At 45.6% G+C, this 23,140-nt stretch overlaps 1 protein-coding gene across 2 annotated transcripts in view; it reads right to left on the minus strand.

The window, feature by feature from the left end:
• Nucleotides 1–23,140, minus strand: part of LOC119168044 (uncharacterized) — a 77,530-nt gene that overhangs the window by 25,565 nt on the left and 28,825 nt on the right. For both annotated transcript variants that reach the window (XM_075866406.1, XM_075866407.1), the window contains exon 3: nt 19,660–19,707. In XM_075866406.1, the coding sequence (XP_075722521.1) occupies nt 19,660–19,707 (48 nt within the window). The remainder of the gene's footprint in view (nt 1–19,659; nt 19,708–23,140) is intronic.

Genomic DNA, 23,140 nt, shown 5'->3' on the forward strand with positions numbered 1-23,140 from the left:
TTACCTGATCCTCACTAGCAGCTTTGTCTCTTTGCATGGTCTCTAAGGCATTTCTGACTTCTATCATTACTTGTGCGGTGTCATCTGGGTTCTTGCTAGTTCTTACAGTACTAAGGTCGTGGTTGTCCCGGCTACTGCACAGATCTCTGTGAAGCTCCTCCGCTATTTTACCTATCCTATACCTAATGGTAGTTATTTTGCCTTCTTTATTCCTTAGTGCATACATTCGATTTTTTCCTATCCCAAGTTTCCTCTTCACTGCTTTGACGCTTACTCCGTCTTTCAGAGCGTGTTTGATTATCTTCATGTTACACCTTCTTACATCGGATACCTTGCGCTTATTAATCAACTTCGAAAGCGCTGACAGTTCTATTTTGTCTGCGGTACTTGAGAATTTCATGCTTTGACGCTTTCTAATGAGATTCTTTGTTTCCTGGGAAAGCTTGCCAGTGTCTTGTCGAACTCATGGCTGGATCAGGCTGGATGTAGGTGCATGGCTGGATGTAGGCGCCTACATCCATCATGGCTGGATGTAGGCGCGTAAGCCTGTATCATCTTCGTCTTGTATTTCTTAATTAGTTTAATAACGATACCTACCACCATTTCATTATTGCTATAGTATTCCTCTGTATTGCAAGCCATGTTTCTGCGAATCAAAAACCCCACACCCAGTTCTCTTCTGTAAGCCAAACTCGAATAGCAAAGGACGTGCCCATTCTGTAGCACCCGATATGCCTCATCTGTCCTCCTAACATCACTGAGCTGTATTATATCCAATTTAACACCCTTTAGCTCCTCGAATAGTACAGCTCGACTTGCCTCACTAGATAAGGTGCTAGCGTTAAGCGTTGCCAAGTTCAGGTTTCGATGGCAGCCTGTCCGGTTCCGTAGATTCTTAGCACCCTCTGTTGCGTTGCAGATCTCACCGCCACCGTGTTCAGCTGCTTCGCAGCTACTGGGGACACAGGGTCGTGGGTTAATTCACGTTTGCATGTGGGAGGTAGTGGCCAGATACTGCACCAGGGTGGCCAATCCTTCTCCGGTGATAAACCCCTCCCCCGTTAGCTCGGGTCCGCGGTGTCCCTACACACCAAAGGCCAGCTTACGCAGACGCCCCTGCGGCATTTTTGACGTAGGGAGCCCCAACTTTTCGGACCTGGCTGCAAAAGATAAATCAAAACGAACACTGCTCGGTTAAAATGCACTGGATACTAGCTGAACAAGGGCGAAAGACGAGGCGCAGTGGCTTTGCGACTGCTACATCAGCCGTCAATTGGCAGTTAGCGGCGAACACTTGTCCGTTACGAGACCGGCATTCCCGGCAATACGCTGATACAGCGGTGCTAGTGGCGCCCTCTGACGGCGATTCCGTCAACCAGTGGCCAACGCTAAGCAGACCTCATTTCACTACTCCCGGGGCATTAATCGAAACACGCCAAATATTCATCATGGCCGCTCATGCAATATTTACCTTTTGATCGTATTCGTTATATAAACAAGGTCGCGGTACGTGGCTGTATTGTATGAAATAAATACAAAACACATGCGTAAATGCCGATATTTAGCAGACGTTTTTGACTGGGAAAGCTAGCTTACGTTGAGATAGGAGGAGTTCTGCTAAGTTTACCGGAGCCAGCCTCGAGGAGATGTCGAGGAGAGGAGCCCGGAACTGTTTTAGAGGCTTACCTGGGGTCATGACCAAGCGTCATCGTTTTTCCAACTTACGACCCTGTTTACAACGCCACCAATCTTGGCTCAATTTGATCCATCAGCCCCAACCAAGGTTCACACAGACGCCAGTGAACACGGCATAGGAGCGGCGCTATTGCAGATCCAACAGGCACACGACCGTGTTATAGCCTACACAAGCCGACTACTATCTCCAGCCGAGCGCAAACATTTCATCACGGAGGGCGAATGCCTCGCCCTTGTATTGGCAGTTGCCACGTTTCATGCATACCTGTGTGAGCACTCATTCCGTGTTGTAACGGATCATTACGCACTCTGCTGGCTAGTCTCCCTGAAGGACCCTCAGGACGTCTCGCTCGTTGCGTCCTACGCTTTCAAGAATACACGTTCTTTGTAATGCATAAAACAGGCGATTGCATCAGGATGCGAATTTTTTATCCCGCTATCCTGTGGACAAAGCAACCAATACTGACGCTATCACGGATCAACATATTCGCACACAGCATGACTACGACTAGTTACGACGTAACTACAGAAGAAGAGACAAGGATATAAAGAGCACTGTCTTCAACTGAAATTTTGTTAGAGAAAACGCTGGAAATATATACTCGTGACAGAGCATAACCGTGCAATTGCGCAACCTGTTGCATCACAGCAAGACAATTATCATCTCATTATATGGTTACGACGCCACAGCTCAGCAGAAATTCACGATCTATTGTGTCGAACCCAGAAACTCGATTTCCTTTTAAGTCAGAGCAAGCAAAGGCATGCTGATACATCGATCACCCAGTATTTGGATTTCATTGGCCTCCATAATTTCTCGTGTTAGCTGGTGATGGTGTTTGGCTATATTAGTCCACTTTTCTAAATCCAGTCTGCAACAAACAATCTCTGCAATGAATGCCCAAATGACCTTGCACAGCTGAGTATACATGTAATGATGCGCGAATTTTCTCTGGGTCTGAACGCACGCCTTTGGCATCGACAAAGTGATCGCCCACGGAAATTTGGCGACGAGTGAAGTGGCACTTGGAGGCGTTAAGCTGGAGTCGGGCTTCATGAAAAACGTCTATAATAGCTGGTAAACAGTCGAAATGTGAGTTGAATGTGGGCAAAAAGACAATACCTCGGTCAAGGTAACGCAAGCAAGTGCACCATTTTATTCCTTGGAGCATTGCGTCCATCATTCTTTCAAATGTGGCTGGCGCATTGCAGAGACCAATTTTCCTGTGCCTATTATCAAATCTCGTTTAAACCTAATTGGACCTAGTGTTCACACAATTCGTGGTTGCACGATATAAAACTGACCTTTACATCGTCAACATAAGCGCAGTAAAACGTATTGCGTGCGATGGCGAGGCGCAAGGAGTGCATTTTGACTACAAAAAATGTACAACTCAATACGCCTGCTCGCAGCACTCCTGTTTATCGGACAAATTTGCGAAAAAAATTGTGCCAACGCGTACTGGGAGCATGTGGTTGCACAGGTAGTTTTCAATGATTTCTAGCATTCCACCCCGCACACCTTATTGTGAAAGGTCTCGTAACATAGCGAAGCGCCAAGTAGCGTCATGTGCCTTTCCATATCAAAGAACGCAGAAAGAAAAAAACACTGCTTACGTAAAAAACCATCACGTATTTGTGCCTTAGTATAGATAAGGTGGTTAGTGGTGCACACAGCCTCTCGATACCCAGACTGGATTGGGTTAAGTAGGCCATTATTATCAATGATGTGCATCAGACCTTGCAAAGCCAACTAGTCAACGCTATGGGCCTGTAGCTTAAAACTGAGGACGAGTCTTTTCCTTATTGAAAATGGGGAAAGCGATGGCTTGCTTCAAGGCTGAGGAGAGCTCACCGGAAAACCATATTGCGTTATGCAGAATGACGAGGGCATTTTGAGCTTCAATGGGCTGGTGTTTTAGCATTTCACACGCCACAAAGTCGTAGCCTGGTAGAAATATATTGCAGCAGATAAGACAGACCTGTAGTTCAGCTAAGAGAAAGGTTCAATGTATGCCTCATGTGGCAGGACTTTGCACTCTCTTGCTGTTTTCTATTCTGGTTTGAAATTGTTGGAACGCTTCGGCGTATTTTGACGAGGTAGAGAGCTGTTCGAAGTCTGCCCCCTAGAGTGTTCGCGTGGTCGCCCATGTTGACGCCTTGTGTATTCACTAGAGGAAGGTAGTGTGTTTCTCGTCCTGAGACCTGTCCTAGCCATGTTCCAGTATCTCGTCTCAAACTTATATGAAACAATGCTCGTTAAAAAATTGTGCCAGCTCTCCCTACCAGCTTGTCCACGCCCTCTTCTGCCTGGTAACTTGATGTTCTTGAAACTATCAAGGTTCTCAACTACTGACGAGCATGGAAGCAATCTCCATGCTTTTTTTTTGCGTGCCTTTCGACACTCCCTCTTTCGTTAAGGAAGAAAGCGAGATGTTTTTGGAAGGCTGAGGATTAACCCTGACTATTGTTATATTTACGCGACCAAGTATGATCTCACATTCTGGGTAAACCGATTATGCAGCATTCAACTGTTCTGATGGCAGATCTTTTTTCAAACGTATCATTGCTCTGCTCGGTCCTCTAGATCTAGGGGACATGTACACAGCGTAGTTCGCTAACCGAAAAGTAGTGGCTACCCCGGCCTCTGTAGTACATAACACTGGAAAGGAGCTCTGAGCCAGAAATTTTCTGACGTCTGCACACTTAGGGCGAATACTATTCGCATTCCACTGGAAGATCGTGACATTTTGATAACAAATATTCATCTCTTGCCTGCGCAGTGACTGTTGTGGCTAATTGTAACACTACCTGTTACATTGACAAAATGGCTTTGGCCTCAGAAAGGCTGTTTACCTGTGGGATCGCCGCTAGTATAGCTTTTAAAACCGAGAATAACATTGGTATGATAAAATGAGCTGTCGACATACACAAGTTTTCTGGTTGTGTTACACTTCCTGGACGCGATGTGCTCGTGCTTTCTTGGATGTTAAGCACGTGGTTACTTTTCTCTTAGGGTTCTTCCTGACACTTTTGTCGAGCTTGCTGCTGGCTTGTTGATGTTCCCACACTTTTATCTTGCTTTCGTTGTCCCTTGCAGCTTGCGCGTACGTCATTACAGGGTTCTGGTGTTTAGGTGCTTGCAGTCGAAGAGGCCGTGCAGGGTTCATGGTTTTCATGTTTTGCTCAGGCGCGTCATGTTGTTGTGTGCGACCATAGAAGATATCATGTTGATTTTGAAGAGAATACGCCTTGTTCTGCGAGCACCCAGAGAACGAAGCATCATGGGGCCCCTTGCAATTGGCATATTGTTGTGTTATCAATTTGCAGTCCTTGTGATGATGCTCTTCGGCGCATATTTCGCAGTGCGTTTTTCCTCGGTAGTTTTTCGCCAAATGTCCGAACCTCTGACAATGGTAGCAGCGTCTTGCTAGACCCAGATGTTTCTCAACTAGATGGCCTGTAAATCCAAGAAATACTTTCTGTGGAAGAAAATCTGTCATATCTGAGTTGTAAAATCATACTTCTCAGTGGGTGCGAAGCTACAATGCCACCTTCTTGTCGTATGTAACGAGTCTGGCCTCTAACTGATGTCACTCCTGCTACTCCAAAATATTCTCGAAGTTGTTCTTTTGTGTACTCTGGAGGCACATGCCTACATTTCACATGTAAGACTCCGGAATGCATGCCTTCACGAGCAAGCCAGCCACCTGCGCACACGATAACAAGCTCTTGGCTAAAGCAACAGAGCTCACGTTGGCTGAGAAACGTCCGTCTTTGTTCACTCGGAACGAAGGCAATTTTTCTTTAGTTAGTGCAACAATTTCTGAGGCTAAAACGTTCGAGTTTTCTTTCTAGAAGGCTGTCGTTTCCTCTATTTGTCAGAATACGATAGGAATCCCTTCAAAGTTTCTCTTTTAATATATTACTTGAGTAAAAAAACCTGCTTCATCATCAGAATAAATATCTTCATTGATAAAAGAGTAGGCCGATGACTCTTCCTGCATGTTGTCCACCTGGTTTGCAACTCTCACCTTTTCCGCAAAGCTTACTTTATTCGACTTGTCCTCAGCTTTTCTCATCGCCTCAAAAATGAGTGTTGGTGGCCTGACGTAAGAAACCCTGGTAAATTCAGGTTGACTCACATGCTCGTCGGTTCTGAAGCCACGCTGTGGTAAAGGTGGCCCTTGTCACGCTTGCACACCCTGGCTGCTTCCGTCCGCCACGGTGACGGTGAAACTGCGGCGCCCCGTACCGACACACAACTTCCTGATATCAGAAGTCACAGCTGATGTTGTCCTCAACACCGTAAAAAGCTTTGCAAGGCTGGAAAAATCTAATTTGCAGAAGCACAAAAAGCAAAAAACGTCCTTCTATCACTTTGTCATCGTCATCCCCCACTTGCGCCTATTCTTCAGCGTCTGAGGAGCCGGAAGAGTGGGACTTGTATTTATCACCACTTGTAGAAGGCGGAATATGCCTGCTTGGCAGGCATGTTCACAGAAGTATCAAACCCAATGGCGCTTGCAGTGACTCGGGGTCCAGCAGACATGAAAGTCGGCCCGTCCTCTTTGTCAGGTGGCGGAGTACAGAGTGCTCTAGCCGGGCGCGCTGGTGACACGAGCGCATCGCACTCTGTGCGACACTCGCGACTGCAGGAACGTCTGGCTTGGCACCCCGGCGTGTCACATCGGCAAAAACGAGATAAATTTGATTGTGCTGTGCAGAAAGGCCCCGCCACGGTGGTCTAGTGGCTAAGGTGCTCGGCTGCTGACCCGCAGGTCGCGGGATCAAATCCCGGTTGTGGCGGCTGAATTTCCGATGGAGGCAGAAATGTTGTAGGCCCGTGTACTCAGATTTGGGTGCACGTTAAAGAACCCCAGGTGGTCAAAATTTCCGGAGCCCTTCACTACGGCGTCTCTCATAATCAAATAGTGGTTTTGGGACGTAAACCGTACAAATTAATCAATTAAGCAGAAAGTTTCTCTGCTTAATATAAAAAGGCGAAGTTTGATTTTCAGTTGTATCATTCTGCTCACTTTTTTTCACGAGAAGCATGATCGTTACTAGGTAATATGGTCCCATTTAAAATTTGCTCAACGGGCTGCAGAGGTGCAGCAGTCAGATAAGTGTTGTTTGGGTGCACATTTCATACTATTAGTGTGCCCTCAAAAGTTTTACGACCCACGTCCAAAAAGCTTACACTTGAAACAACGACGGGATGTGAGAATATACGGTTGGATACGAACACTACAATAGCCGTTTGCAATAGATATGTGGGATTTAACTTCTCAAAACTACCATATGATTAAGGGAGATTTCGTAGTGGAGGTCTCCGCAAATTTTAGGCACCTGGGGTTCCTTAACGTGAACCCAAATCTAAGCACAAGGGTCTACAACATTTCCACCTCCATCGGAAATGCAGCTGCTCCACCTGGCACTTGATCTCGCGGCCTGCGGGTCAGCAGCTGAGTAGGTCAGGCACTAGGCCTTCGTGTAGGGGTGCTGTTTGCAATAGATTCAGGTAGGTTGCTGCTCCTGAAAGTTTTAATGAGGGGTTTTGTTGGGATCCGTTTCTCGTTTTGCCATATCATTATTCTTGAAACCTTTACTATATTCAGATCTTGCCAGGCTTCCAGCAGTTCACTTTCTGATAGTTCGACAAGGTCATCATCAGGCATGACCCCGTGCACTGCGTTCATCGACCTATGTTGGCCCACTGACACTGCGATATTGCCAAACCTTCGATTTTTGAGAGCTTCTCATACTGGGTCTCGTCACAAACTTCAAGCAGAAGATCATCGCTTCCCATCTTTGTTACTTTATAACTTGGGCCACCAGCTTGTGTTAGAGACTGATGTACAAAAATAGTGAAATTCTACGCGCAGTTTTTGTTTTATGTCGGCTGTAAAGGATGTGGTACTCGGAGAAGGATTCGTTGCGTTGAACAGAAGGGGACAATGCGTCAGTACGCCACATTTTTTGGGCGGTGATCAGATAGCGTGGGAAAGAAGTTTGCCAAAAAGAGTTAGCAAGTTCAGCGTTGATAGTGACCACCCACCACCGAGCTCAACATAAACTTGCTGCAAGGTAGAACACTTGAAGACGCCAGCCATATATTGCCGCTAAAACTGAAATAGCTGAAATTGGGTAACTACACACAATTAACCCTTGCAGCCAGGAAACACAGAAGTAAATTGGACAGATGAGAGGACCAGAAAGAGTCACAACAAGACAGAATGTCGTTGTGCAAAGGTAGAGAGAAAAAGAAAAAGCGAGGACCGAAACTAGGGCCAAGTGGGTGTGGTGTCTCCACCGGGAGGCTTTAAGGGCCCAATATCCTTAAGGGTGCATTGACTCAACACCCAGGGTCAACTTTTTTCCGGACATGACTACACCACGCGCGGCTAGGCGTGAGAGAAAGTTGAGATCTCCCGTAAGCTTGGATTGATAGTGTCGATAATCAACAAATGTCTGCTTACTCAGACGCCGCTGCGGGGGTGTACGAGAATTGTTACGCTCATGCGAGAATAGTCATGCGTGAATAGTCAGCAGCGACATGCTCACGCACACAGTTTTTGCTGAATATAATTTGCAGGAAAGCCTGTGCTTGGAGCATGTCGTTGTTGTCACGTCACATTTTTATGACCCTCTCCAGTGCTCTAGCTGCACATCAGTGAATCAAGAATTATGATGGTGATGATGATGATGATGATGATGATGATTTATGGCCTATTGATGGCGAAAGAGCGCAATTTCAACGACTAGAGCTGTGGAATGTGATATGTGTCGTGGCTGTATAGAGGGCCTTAAAGTTGCTCGCGATAATGCGGGTAAAAACATAAGTATTAAAGTCAAGACAGTGGCGTGACATTTATATCAAAAATTGGTGACAAAAAGTTTTGTTAATAAAAACATGTGTAAAAATATTTGACACTAGCACAAGTGCCTCATCAGCACCCTTGTGTTCAAGGGCCACGAGGCAAGTGCTTTTCAATGTAGCCACTGCAGCAGCAACCTCTCTTGAGAGGTTGCGCTACGCAGTGCCTGGGTTTTTGACTTGGTAAAAGCGCACATCTCTTTAAAAAGCTAGCACCGATTTATGAGTGAACAGTGGTTCTCTAGCGACGAACATTGCAGGGTGTAAAGATATATGTCGTCGGTAGGGTAATGGAAAGTGTTGTTTTCTTAGAGTGTCTAGTTGTTTGCACTGCATCAAAATGTTAAGAACTCTAAGTGGTTCACCACATCTATCACACAATGGTGGGTCGCTACCATACAAAAGATATGAGTGTGTCGTGTATGTGTGCCCTATCCTCAACCTCGTTAGTGTTACTTCTGTGTGACGTGATTTTGATACTGGCGGCCAATGGCCAAGGTGTGGCTTAATAATGTGCAGTTTCTTTTGTGTGTGTATATCCCACTTGCTCTGCCAATAGTCCCTGAGCTTTCATTTGAGATACGGCTTAAGACCAAGGGCCGGTCTTGATATGGGCGTAGTGGCAGTGCTTTCGTGAACGGATGCAGAGCTGATCCACCATCACGTTACCTTAGATATCACAGTGCCCTGGCTGCCAGCACGCTACAACATGTTCTTTGAGTGTGTGGAGTGTGCATTAAGTGGAGTAAAATGAGACGAGGACAGGGTTTTTTGTTTTTTAAGATTGTGCAGAGCCGTTACCACACTGAGGGAGCCCGTATAAATTACTGCTTGTTTTATTTGTAGTTGGTTGATGTGTTTAGCCGCCACAAGTATCGCGTAAATTTCCGCTGTGAAGATACTTGTGCCTGGATGCAGAGGGCCAGCATCAGAAATGGATGGGCCGACAGCAGCGTAGGACACAGAGAAGTTAGACTTAGAGGTATCTGTAAAGAACTCAGGACGGCTGTATTTGTGTTGAAGTTCCAGGAAGTATGTTCGAATATGGGCAATAGGCGCATGTTTTGTAACTTCTAGGGAAAGACACATCGCAGTCTGTAGTCTGCCACTGCCATGGTGGCAGGTATACTACAGGAGCCATTAAACTGTGTTCAACTGAGTTTCCTCAGCCAGACCCTTCAGGTGAACTGAGAAGGGCTGCCTCATCGAAGGCCTGTTTTGAAACAGAGTGGAGCTCAACAAATCATTAATAGTGGAGTATTAGGGGTGTTTCTTGTCTTCTTTGACCTCAAAGAAATACACAAAGGATATGTAGGTTCTCTGCAGATGAAGCGACCACTCATTTGACTCAACGTAAGGGCTTTCTACTGGGCTGGTGCGAAAAGCACCCGTAGAAAGGCGGATCCCCGAATGGTGCACGGGGTTCAGCATCTTCAAAGCACTTGGTGTAGAAGACTGATAAACAATGGCCGCATTATCTAAGCGGGTTCAAATGAGGCTTCTATAGAGATTCATGAGACAATGCCTGTCACTACCCCACGTAGTACATGACACCACTTTTAAAACATTCATGGCTTTTAAACATTTTGTTTTTAAATACTTGAAGTGCGGTACGAAGGTCAACTTGTTGTCGAAGATTAAGCCTAAGAATTTACATTCGGTATTAACAGAGAGACGTTGACCGTTCAGTTCGTTGTCGGGTTCTGAGTTTATGCCTCTCTTTCGGGAGAACAAGACACACGTGCTTTTTTGTGGGTTCAGTTGGAATCCGTTTTCCGCTGCCCATTTGGAGACCTTGTTTAAACCTAACTGAACCTGCCACTCACACATTGCAAGGTTGCATGACTTAATGACAAGCTGGACGTCATCGACATATGTACAAAGAACGTGTTGCGGGGGATGAATAGGTGCAAGAAATTTATTTTGATAATAAAAAGTCTACAGCTAAGTACACCTCCTTGCGGTACTTCCGTTTCTTGGACAAATATTTGGGAGAGAATACTGCCCACACAGACACGGAATGTCCGATTGGACAAGTAACTCTCGATTATGGAAAGCATTCTACCGCGCACACCCAGGTGAAACAAGTCCCTTAATATGCCAAAACGCCATGTTTTGTCGTATGCCTTCTCGATATCGAGAAACACAGAGAGGAAGTATTGTTTGTGGACGAAAGCGTCTCGGATCTCTGCCTCAAAGCGCACCAGAAGGTCAGTCGTAGATCTACCTTCTCGAAACCCGCACTGGAATCGGTCGAGCAGATTATGTTTCATAGAAACGTAAAAGTTGGCGGTTTATCACCTTTTAAATAGTTTACGAAGGCAGCTTGAAAGTGCAATGGGCCTATAACTAGAAAGTGAAGAAGGGTCCTTGCCCTGTTTCAAGATAGTGATAACAATAGCCTCTCTCCAACAAGCAGGGATAGTGCCAGAAAGCAAGATAGCATTGTATAGGGAGAGTAAAGTTTTTTGCGTTTTGAGCGGCAGATTTCTCAACATTTCATACATGACATGGTCGTAGCCTGGGGCGAAAATACTGCAGGAGTTTATTGGTGTTTTTAGCTCAGCTAAGGTGAAAGGTTGGTTATATGCCTCGTAGTTTGTGCACTTGTATTCTAGTTTCTGCGTTTCTATCCTCACTTTGTATCTTTGGAAAGCTTCAGTATAGCGTAATGAGCTAGACACCTGCTCGTAGTGTGCACCGAGGAAGTTCGCCTGATCTTCCAGGCTGCCACCCTGTGTGTTTACGAGTGGGAGTGTGTGTATTTGCCTTCCTGCTACCCTACCAACCATGTTCCCGACTTTAGCTTCTTGTGTACAGGAATTTATCCTAGATAGAAACTTCTGCCAGCTTTCTCTTCTTGCCTGCCGAAACGTTCTCCTGCCTTGAAACTTTATTTTCTCAAAGCTGTCAAGATTTTCAGCCGTCAGTGAATTCCGAAGCAACCTCCTGGCCCTGTTCAGCTCCTTTCGGGCATTCCGATACTCAGTGTTCTACAATGGAACCCGTCGCTTGTCCGGCATACCTGATGTTTGCGGTATGCACTTGGCTGCAGCATCAGTAAAAAAAGCTGTGAAGTACTGCACAGCTTCATCTATGTTTAACCTACATATGTCAGTCCAACTTAAACGAGTAGTGTTGTGAAACTGTTCCCAGTCCACTTTGTCTGCCATCTTGTAATGTGGAGGACCCTTTTCTAGTGGTGCACTTAGAATAATCGGAAAGTGATCACTTCCGAAAGGATTGTTCATCATTTTCCGTTGAAGTAGACGTACAAGCGATGCGGACACAATGCTCAGATCTATGCATGAGTAGGTTTTGTTGGCGAGGTTAAAGTATGTTGGCTCTTTCCTATTCAACAGACACGCACCCGAAGAAAAGAAAAACTGTTCAATTAGGTGACCTCGTGCATCGCAGCGAGAGTCGCCCCATAGACCATAATATGCATTCAAGTCCCCAAGGACCACATAAGGTTCCGGTAGTTCATGTATCAGTGACTGGAATTTATGTTTTTCAAGACGGTACTGTGGAGGTATGTAAAGAGGGCAGATGGTGAAAAGTTTGTTCAAAAGAGCTGTTCGAACAGACACTGCCTCAAGGGATGCTTGTAGCGGTAGACGTGTACATGCATCAACTATAAAGGCCACACCGCCAGATGAGGCAACAGCGTCATAGCGGTCCTTTTTAAACTATAGATAACGACGCAGAAAATTGGTGTTTCTGGAATCTAAGTATTTCTCTTGTACACACAGCACTTTTGGGGAGAGTTCGTGTAAGAGTTCATGGATATCATCGAGGTTTCTAAGCAGTCCTTTGACGATCCGTTGTATTATTTGTGTATCCATTATGAGTGTAATTGAGTGCTGTGTGTACAAAAGAAGTATTGTGTCAAGTTAAGAGGCCTTGCCAGGCCATGTAATGATGGTTTCTGCTTTTCTGGCGCGCTCCAATGAGCCGCGTCGGTCTTTCGGCGCCGAGGACACCCTTAGATTTGCTGCTGGGCCCATCACTTCGGACGAGGTGCTGGATGCCCGCTCGTGGTTCACGCGTGCAGGCACGGAGGTGTTACGGCTGTCTGTCGAAACAGAAGGCCCTGGTGCTTCAGGTCCAGACGCCTGCAAGCCTTTTGGTTGCAGAAGAGCCTGTGCTACTTCCGCTGAGGGGGTGAATGGTGCTGGCGCTCGTCCACTTTGTGTGGTACATGCAGGCGCCATGGATTTCGGTGGCACTGTCCCCTTTCGTGCCACCTCCGCAAACAAAGGACCTTGCATTAGTAACGTTTTGCGTGCCTCCCAAAGGAGATGTTTTCATTTACTTTAAGGGTGAGTACTTCTTTTTCATGTTTTCATGTAGGGTATCTACGAGAGTAAGCGGGGTGTCCACCATCGCAGTTCGCGCAGTAGGTAGTGGCTTCCTCACATTTGTCTGTAGCGTGTTTCTGCGAACTACACTTTGCACTGGTTTGACGGCCGCGGCAGCTTTGGGAAGCTTGGCCAAATTGCTGGCACTTGAAACAACGTCGGGGGTTGGGAATGTAAGGTTGGACGTTCATCTTCAAGTAGCATGTTTCTATATATTCTGGAAGTGTGCTTGTGCAAAATGTAAGAATGAGGTGCTTTGTCGGAGTTTCTTTGTTATCACGCCTAATCTTAATTATCTGTACAAGCGTTACATGCTGTTCGTTCCAGCCCTCAAGGAGCTCACTCTCTGTCAGGTTAATGAGGTCTTGATCAGACACTACGCCTCGGGAACTGTTCAGGGAGCGATGTGGTGTGATAGATACAGGTGTTGTTCCAAAAGAGGCGAGTTTTGTCAGGTTTTCATACTGGATCTTGGTTTGAACTTCAGAAAGAAAGTCCCCACTAGCCATACGTGTAGCCTGATATCCTTGACCAAAGCTATTGGTGAGGCATTTGGAAACAACAAACCGAGAAATGGTTCTTGCGTTCTTGTCTTGAGTTTCACAGTGGATCACATAAAAGTGCGGGAAAATTTCTTTTGGCTTTATAAATACATTCAGTGTTCCTTCGGTGCACCCCCTCTTAGGAGCAGGGCGATCATACAGTTTAGAAAATGAAAAAGAGGCCACAAAGTATATATAAATCGGCTGCCATGTCAGCCGCCCACCATCGAGCCCAACATGGGGAATGTGGCGGCACAATTAAAAGGGCATGCCAGCGCCAGCTGTACAAAGCCACTATAACCCAATAATATGTGACCAAGAGAGGGCACATACAGAAGATTAACCCTTGCCGCCTGGAAGATGGAAGTAAACAGAAGTGAAGAGTTGACATGATAGATTAGAAGAAAAAGACGAAGTTCAGGAGAGAGAGAAAGACAGGAAAAGGCGACTGCCGATTTCCCCGGTGTCGGTCAGCCCAGGGGTGCCGTCTACGTGAAGATGGGGCCAAAGGGGTGTGTTGCCTTGGCCGGGGGGCCTTGAGGGACCAATCACCCAGCGTGGACTCAACCCCGAGGATCCCCTTTTCCCCGGACACGGCAAAGCCACGCACGGCTAGGCGTGCGAGGAAGCCAGAACTCCCTCGTTAGCTCTGTTCCGTGGTGTCGCAACACACCAAACGCCTACTTGCGCAGGCACCCCTGCGGGGATGAATCAAGAATTCCTGACTCACACTAAAGCAAGTAAAGTGCCGCTTTGTGTACGAGGAGTCCTTATTCGTGGTACGAGTTATTACCGAGTCTCGAGTTTGCTCTACTTAAGGAAAACAGCTGCCTTCACTGCTTTCCAGCTAACCAAATTTCTCAGTTCGTAGAAATATAACAGACGCTTCTTCGAAGAATCCAGAACAATCACCGAGCCCTAACTCACTTCACGAAGATTGGCGTGGAGTTTAAGTGGGAAGCCATGCAAGCAGAAAAGCAACAGCAAAAAAGGTCTTCAGACATCTGAAATACTTTTGTAGTTGAACTACTACGCTGATACGTAAATTCAAATCGACACATGCGGCAAACGAGTTGGCACTTTCTTTGGCCAGTAGACAGACGGACAGAAGAAGGGTTAGAAGCTACGGCAGCCGGCCGCAATCGATGCGAAAAACCTGTCATTCTACAACGGAAAAAGAGTGTCTCGCTGTCATGTGGGCTACATCCCAGTTCTACCGCTAACTTTATGTCATGTGCTTCAAAGTTTGGAGCGACTAGCCGCCCTAGCCTTCACAGCTAATTTGCAAGGCCTTTCAAGTCGTCTAGCAAGAGGGAGCTTGAGCCGATATTCAGATACGCACGTTGACTTCAACATGGCTTGCCAGCGGCTTCAATACAACGTGTTTAATACGTGTTTGTGCGTTTGTGCTGACTTAAGAACGCCAAAAGTAGCACGTTCCGAAAGCGTTTGTGCTGCGTTAAAGGCGGTGGCAAGCAAAGTTTTAGCGAAGGAGCGTTTGTTTTTATATGGGGGTGCGAGTACATGGTGTAGGCAGTGCCGGTGCTTGCAAGCCCCCCCCCCCTAACCTTCCAGTTCACCCCAACCAAAGTAGCGGGTGAACTGGAGCGGGCAGATCTTGTCAAATGCCTTGAGGGCAAGGCGATTGTCTTATAAAGGCGTTTAGGCAAATGTTCGCATCAATTTTTTCTTGAAAAAGCCAGGAGCATTATTTTTGTATCGTCCGTACTGCAATTAGAAATTATGCAAGCCCCGCAGAATGACCCAGCGGCTGGTCATTTCGGTTTTTCCCGTATGTTTGTGAGAATAGAGAAAATGTACTTCTGACCGCGTCTTACTACCGATGTTGTTCAATACAACAGAGCATTGCCGGGCCTATCACTGATGCTATACGGAGTCGATGAGTCAAGCGGGACTTCAGCATTCTATTGAGCTATCACGCCGACTGTTAGAACAAAGTGATATAGACACTGGAGCCGCCGGTGACGTTGAATGTTGCAAACAAAACAAGTGGATCGTGAAGAGACCGAACGCTCTTTGCGCTACGCGGAAACAAGGTCGCAGGCTGTCCCGCGCAAGGAACAATACAGGTGACGCCTTACTAATTGATCTACGAAAGGAGCCCGACCACGACCTTAGTTGATTTGTTGGCCAACGTCCACGACAAGGGAAACATTGACGCCACCATCTACAATTAGTGCACGGAAGAAGCAAGACAAATTTGAATTGATATACTCGTACGCGTAGTAGCCGCTGGTTATATTTGTCGATGTGCTGCTTCACAGCGGACGCGCGGCTAAGAGAAGTTTATACGTCTTTGAAGGAAGAACAAAGTAATTTAAACTTGCACATAAGCAGGGATTGCGGAATCGTAGTAACGTTGATAGCGTTTGTAGAACCGAATACATGAGCGGATAAAAAATCCATCACGGAAACTGCTCTGAGAGCACAAATATTGGGACAGTGCATATTTTAAAATGCATTCCTAACTTGTTTGTCTTCTAGAACTTAGATTTTACCGAAAATTTTTCTTGCATCAACCTAACAAAGCCAATAAGTAAGTTGGCAAAAGAAATATCACCCTACCGTGAGTGACTTGCTTCGTCGCAAATGGCACCACTAACGTCTTTTTTTTTTTGCTCAGTGATAGTGCGGTCGCAAAGAGAAATGCTGAAAGTGGTGTTGGAAAGACTGGCGTTAAATTACAAAGTACATTATAATGTTCCCAGGACTCTTCTTTCATACCCAAGTAAAACGCAAATGAAGTGTGTGTAATACATATGTAGCAATGCAGTTGTGCCAATACAAATTGACTTGCTTGGAGGTTAATTGATATTGCTATTGACCCCAGTGATATTCTGTAGTGCGCCGGAGAATTTCCATTCAGAGTAACGGAAATTCTTTATTCAGCGATTTTATTCCTGCAAATGTTGACGAAAGTTGCCGCCAATTTCCTGCACAATGGTAATATTACCCATTTCCATCCACGCACACATATACCTTATGTACACGTGTCTGACGTACTGCCGACTTTTGAAATCATGACTAGCCCTTACACTGCCGCGCAACCAAAGCATCACTTTATTAGGTCATATACTGTTAGTATACTACTCATTGTGGGCTTCAAGTCTAACACCAATAGTGAAATAGAATTCGCCCCGAGTAAATATTAGAAAGAAATCTCAAGGACTATGCTTGCATTGTGCATGCGCCAAAACCAATTAAAACAGTTGAAGGCGCACTGTGACAGCTAAATATGTCTCGTAATAAAATAATTTACTATAACTGAAAGTCCCTGCAAAATCAACGAGATTATCTTCTTTTTTTGCTTGAAATTACAGGCGGAAATTCTCTGAAAGAAGGAATGTTTTGGGCACAAAACCTTCTTGCAAGTTAACCAGCACATTGCTAGAAAGCGGAAGTTGGTTTCACATTTCACTGCCTCCAGGTGTGAAATCCGACAAAAATGATAGATCAATTTTGTCCCCTTTGCACTACATGACAGCGTCGGGTAGGAATAAAAAAATTGCATGCCGGCATTACATTATAAATTATTAAAAAACGAATAATCCGAGATTCCTTAGTGATGACGACCTCTGCACACAACGGTTGGGCAGAGATACTCGCAAGTGCATTCCGGCATATAGATATCAAATACACAAAATGGAAGCCTAAAATACAGATGCTACGATATATGTACTTGTGACTTACCACGATTTTTCGTTGATACTCAAGCTAAAACACAAATATAATATGCCTAGCACAGATGTAGCGTAACAGTTATTGGAGTACATTTTTTCCTATTTCAAGAATGCTCTTACTCCACGAGGTTATTTAGGCGCAGCATTGCGTCGTATATAACTTAGCTGGGCATTCAAAATTGCAGTTTATTCATTTATCAGAGCACCCCCACCACCAACGAAACGACCCATAAGTACGGGAAGATTACAATGTACATACCATCCGATATTGACGCATTTATGGGAATCAATTTTAATCGAAAATACACTGTTACAGCTAGAGTAACAAGCATTCGATAGAAAAAATAGACATTGGCGTTGAGAACGAAAAGAGCAATGAAAGAAATTGCATAACGGAAATAACTCGAATCCATTCTTACACCAGGTAATTGTCAAAAATTATATATCTGTTTTGCAAAAAAGAGATGGTTTGCTGATTAGGTTTTTGCAGAATCCAAACGTAACTTTCAAATTCAAATTTTCTATTCAGCAGAAAAAAACTGGAAGGTTGTCAAAACTAAAACCCATGTGAACGGCTTGAATAAGGCCTGCTGACCTATACCTACTTGTGACAGTAGTGGAGGGGGGGGGAAATGATTACAGGTACATAATATGCAAGTATAATATAGAACGTGAACAATATATACTGATCAAAAACATTTTCACAACTAAGTCTTTTAAAGATCACGTATCATAAATGTGCAAGAAATTTTTTTCCAAAAATTAATTTACACTGTGCATAGATGATATTCTGCAGTTAAAGCTCGCAATGTAAAAAGCACACGTACATACAAGTTACGTGAACACATACAGGTCCCTAACGCTGAAACAACGAAAAATAACGAAAGTTACCCAAAGGAAATTTATTCGCAATGTACTAAACAGTGTAAAATATTACATAAACTGTCACAATTAGTTTGTTACGCATGTTCCTACTAAGTCAGAGAGCAGAATTGTAAGTTACGTTGTTTCTTGTTGCAGCTGATGGCACTTTCGTGTGTGGTGTAGTGCTGTGAGACAATGGTAGGCCGAGGTTTGCTATCTATACTTTGTGTAAAAACGCGGTACAAACGAAAGTTCTTTATTTTTTTAGAAATTATAATGACAGGACATACTACGCATGATGGTGCTTAATCAAGATAGAGAGTTTTCTATTGCACAAACAAAGTGTGTGTCAAGCAAAATGCGTTAGGGATATCAGCTCGTATTATAATACGCTATTGGTAAGCTCAACGTGTCGTTCCAAACATGTCAATATTTCTAATCTTAGTCAATCTTCGGAATTCGTGGTTGGGACTGGATCAGACAGCTAAGGATTCTCCCGGTGATAAAGCCTTGCCGCAAATACCTACGCTCACTGGAGCCCATTGTGTACAAAGTCCCGAAATGAAACACTGGCTTCATCAAATCACGTTCTTCGGTTTAAGGTGTTCATGTAAACAGTGTTCTGTTTGCAGCTTAACCGCGGCAAGGCGGCCGAACTGGTCAAATTTAACATCTGAGCCAAATCATGTCGCAAAATGTAATGCGTGGTAGCTGCAATACCGGTTCGCAACATTCATGAGATATAATACTTGGTTTCTCGGCTTTCCTGCTTCAACAAGTTTATTGCTCGTAAAGTGCGAGCAAGTGCTCTTCCTCGATACCTTGCATGGCAGTGAAGAAAGACGGATCGTGGACACAAGGGAAACCCGGATATCTGGTTGGTTCACGTGGAAACGTTTGGTCGGTGGTGTCTTTAGTCAAGGTACACGACAAGGTTCATGATGCAAGGCCTTGGTGCGTGGAATGGGGACTGAATATTTTTCGAAGCATATCAATTTCAACCACTTTGTAAAGTTGTCGATTTCATGGCTATGTGCGAAAAGATGCAAGGACTACTGTCTGCCGAAACAAGCTCTCTCGTACAGAGTGGTGGTCACCCAGAAAGGCGCCAAAGAAGTTGACAGTCTCAAAGGTGCAGAAAAAGGCTAATCATTAACAGTTCAAACACTTCCTTGCAGAAGAGTATTATTCTATCCATCGCTACTCCCGTAGCCGCAAGTCTCGTGCTCTGTTTACTTAACAATGCTTTCTACAGAGAGACAGTGGCAACTTAAAAACGCAGATCACTGATCGAACGAAATAGTTTAGTCTGAATGAAGAAAAAAGGCTGTTGCATTTGCTATCAATATTTTTCTACACAATAACACTGAAGCTTTCTATGTTCCAGGAATTAAATTATGGTTTTTTCTACAATATATATGCCGATGTTTTTTTACATTGTGTGTTCCTACTGCATGATTGCTTCTATCTACAATACACTATGTGTATTAAATCATGAGGGAAGAGAAGGCAAGCTTTTGCACCATATCGTGTTCTATTCCCCGTTCACACTGACGTGATAATGTCCTTTCGTCGATTTTCATAGTCAGGCCTATATCATGGTCTACATGACTTACCTCACCAGGACGAGGACTTAAGTGTTCCAGAGTGGGGTGGATTGGAAGCTGAAACGAGCACACCTTCACAATCAGGAAAGTTTGTTTCACATAAATGCCTAAGAAAATTATTTTTGAGGACACTAGCATGCACTGATTACTGCGCGAAAGTGATATCCGATGTGTAAGTTAAAACTAGCGGCAGAGTGCAAGTTCTTGGATGATTTTTGATTAATCACCCTTTAGTTTTATTCCTGACTTGCCATTCAAATTTTTATAACTTTTGAAAACCTCTCTCAGTGAAATAACGGTTTTATGGCTTCTTTTGTTTACCTACACTTTTTGCACTGTCTTCCATTGTAATTTTGGTTTGCTTACGTTGGCACATGCATTAGGAAACAAGTAATTTAGGGGGGAGGTGTAAGATGTTGAATGAAGTTATGATCGTTAACAACATGATATGCCAGAGGTGGGAGTGATATATGTGATTCGATAAGTGACTCATTTTGAAGTACATTTCATAGGATGGCTGGTAAGATTCAGGCATGTGATATTTAGTTAATAAACACGTTATCATTATCTTTGACCGGTATGCACTGAGGCCCTACCAAGCAGTCACTACAGACGGTTAACAAGGGAAGTTCAAACGCATGGTCCCTACTAATTGTTAGCCACCCGTGTTTCTCCTTAATTTTTCGTGGGCCAGCATACTGAATAATAAATCTTGCCTAATTTATACGTAACAGATTTGCAACAGGAGACAGCAAGGATAACCTTGTACGGTATGAAGTGTAGGATGGTGTCGGAATGAGCCGTGAGAAGGTAAATGCATGATAAAGTGAGGACCATCTAGGCACCCAGCTCTTTGTTGTGGCACAACCTTGCGAAAATCACTCCAAGCTGCGCTACTTTTTGTAATCTATTTCTCTCGCATTTTTTGGCTCTCTGAGTCTCATGAAGATGCATGAATTTTATGCTGATAGGTCTGCTCTGAAAATGTTTGTTTCTGTGTGCTCGGGCGTGTAAGTTCCTGGCGGAGCAGCTTCTAGTTTTCTGACTGTTTCATCACTTTCCTTAATTTACTTTAGTCATTCACGACACTGTGTCAAGACTCTGACAAGACCCTGTCGGAGATGATTAAGGTAAGATTGTTAGTTGGCTGACTTCCTTGTTCTTGTATTACAGCAACAAGGTAGAAAGGCGAAGTGAGATTGAGGAGAAAATAAAGCAGATGAACACTACTAGGACTGACTTCTTTGCGCTTGGTATATGTAGCTCTCAAATGCAGTCATTGAATACAAACCCTCTTTTGATGTCCCTAATAATTTTTGGAGATTAACGTCCCGAAACCCCCGTGAATATTGACGCGTTTTTATATGAAAAAGAACGGTGATAGGAAAGTTTTGTAGATTCCTGCTAGTGGGTCCGGTGGTTTTTCGGGACGACAACGAAGCAGGCATCTTGCTGTACAGCTGATCCTGAATACGCTCTTTTTCGCTGCCGTAAGCTGCTGTAATTTTTTGTTCGCGTTGCACTGCGACACTGGTGGAGGAGCTGGGCCGTGACACTACCCGATGCTTCACACTCCTAGTGGGAGCCGTTCATCCAGCCCGGACGTGCCTACTGCAACCCCTGTCCATTGATTCAGTCGTCGGCTACGAGGTATTCCTCCAGTCTACAACCCCTCGCAGAAAACCTCTACCGGACATCTAGAAATGGCTAACACCAGCCCCCAGCCTGTACTTCTCGGCACCAGTCCTCCCGATCCATCCCAGGTAACGTTTTTTCAATCACTGGAGCCTAAACGCTTTGGTGGTGGCGCACACGAAGATGTAGAAGACTGGTTAGACCACTATGACCGTGTTGCGAAGATCAATCACTGGTCTGCTCAGGAAAAGCTCGGCCGGGCCTACTTCTATCTCGATGACAGCGCTCGTACTTGGTACGAGAACAGAGAAGGCAACCTGTCCACATGGACCGACTTTCACCAGAAGATGGTTGAAACTTTTGCCAATGTCGACAGACGTGACCGCGCCCACCAACTACTAGAGCTAAGGGTCCAAAAACCCAATGAAACGGTCGCCATGTTCGCCGAAGACATGACACGTTTATTTCGGAGGGCTGACCCGCAGATGACTGAAGATAGGAAGTTGCGCTACCTCATGCGTGGCGTGAAAGAGCAGCTGTTCGCAGGACTTCTGCGCAACCCACCAAGCACTGTAGAGAACTTCATCAAAGAAGCGTCGGCTATCGAGCGGGCCCTTCACCAACGCTGCCGACAATATGACCGCTTCTGCAGCAGCCCCCAAACTCAGGCCGCCGCTGTGACGTTTGACAGCCATAGCTCCTTACGTGACATGATTAGAGAGATTGTTCGTGAAGAATTGCAAAGGCTGCGGACTCCGGTAGTGGACACACCCATGGCATCTGTCGCTCAAGTCGTCCGTGACGAAATCCGCCAAGCATTCTCGACAGCTGATCCTGCCCCCGAACAACGTCCCATGACGTACGCCGCCGCCCTTCGAAGCTCCCCACCCGCTCCGCCTTCATACTACCCCCCACCTGCAACTGTTCCTTGGTCACCACCACAAGGGGAGACACCATGGCGCCAATCCATACAGCCCCCATACGACCAGTCGTCTTCTGGCTTGCCATGGCCTTCGTCGCGTGAGGAGTCATCACGGCAACCACAGCTTCGCCGAACAGACACCTGGCGTACTGCCGACAGGCGTCCACTTTGTTTCAACTGCGGAGGTGTAGGCCACATAGCCCGCTATTGCTGGCACCGCGCCGATCCGTCTCGCCCTTTCAGGCCACGGTTTGACATTCGACATGCCAACCAGTACGTATCCCGCCGTGGAGATGTCGGTTCTCAAGGACCTCCGGTACTCCGACACCCATTCGACGGCCGCCGTAACAATGATGACGAGGCTATAACTGATTACGAGCCGGTCCCCCGACATCGACCACGCTCTCCTTCTCCTGCCCAGTCACCTTCGTTGCAGCGCCGCACTTTTGCCGACACCAGAGGAGCGAGGTCACCCAGCCCACACCGGGGAAACTGAAGGCGGCGACCTCAGGGGGTAAGGTTGCAGGCTGTCAAGACGAAGAAAAAAAGCCCCCATTACTCCCACCTCAGGACGCTGTAAAGCCGACAAGACGTAATACCGACGAAACTGTGACCCCAGGCCTTACCGTTCTTGTGGATGGACAGCAAGTCAAAGCTTTAGTCGACACCGGGGCTGACTTCTCTATTATCAGTGATGACCTTGCCGTACGCCTCAAGAAAGTAAAGACAGCGTGGACGGGACCTCACTTAAGGACGGCAGGCGGCCAATTACTGATGCCTGTCGGAATGTGCACAGCAAGGCTCGACATCGGTGGCTCTACTTTCGTGGCGACGTTCGTCGTTCTCGCTTCATGCTGTAAAGACATGATTATCGGAATAGATTTCTTGAGAGAACATGGCGCCGTGATCAACATCCCTGACAGTGTCATTACA

Source organism: Rhipicephalus microplus, chromosome 6, assembly GCF_043290135.1.
Source record: "Rhipicephalus microplus isolate Deutch F79 chromosome 6, USDA_Rmic, whole genome shotgun sequence".
Lineage (NCBI taxonomy): Eukaryota > Metazoa > Arthropoda > Arachnida > Ixodida > Ixodidae > Rhipicephalus > Rhipicephalus microplus.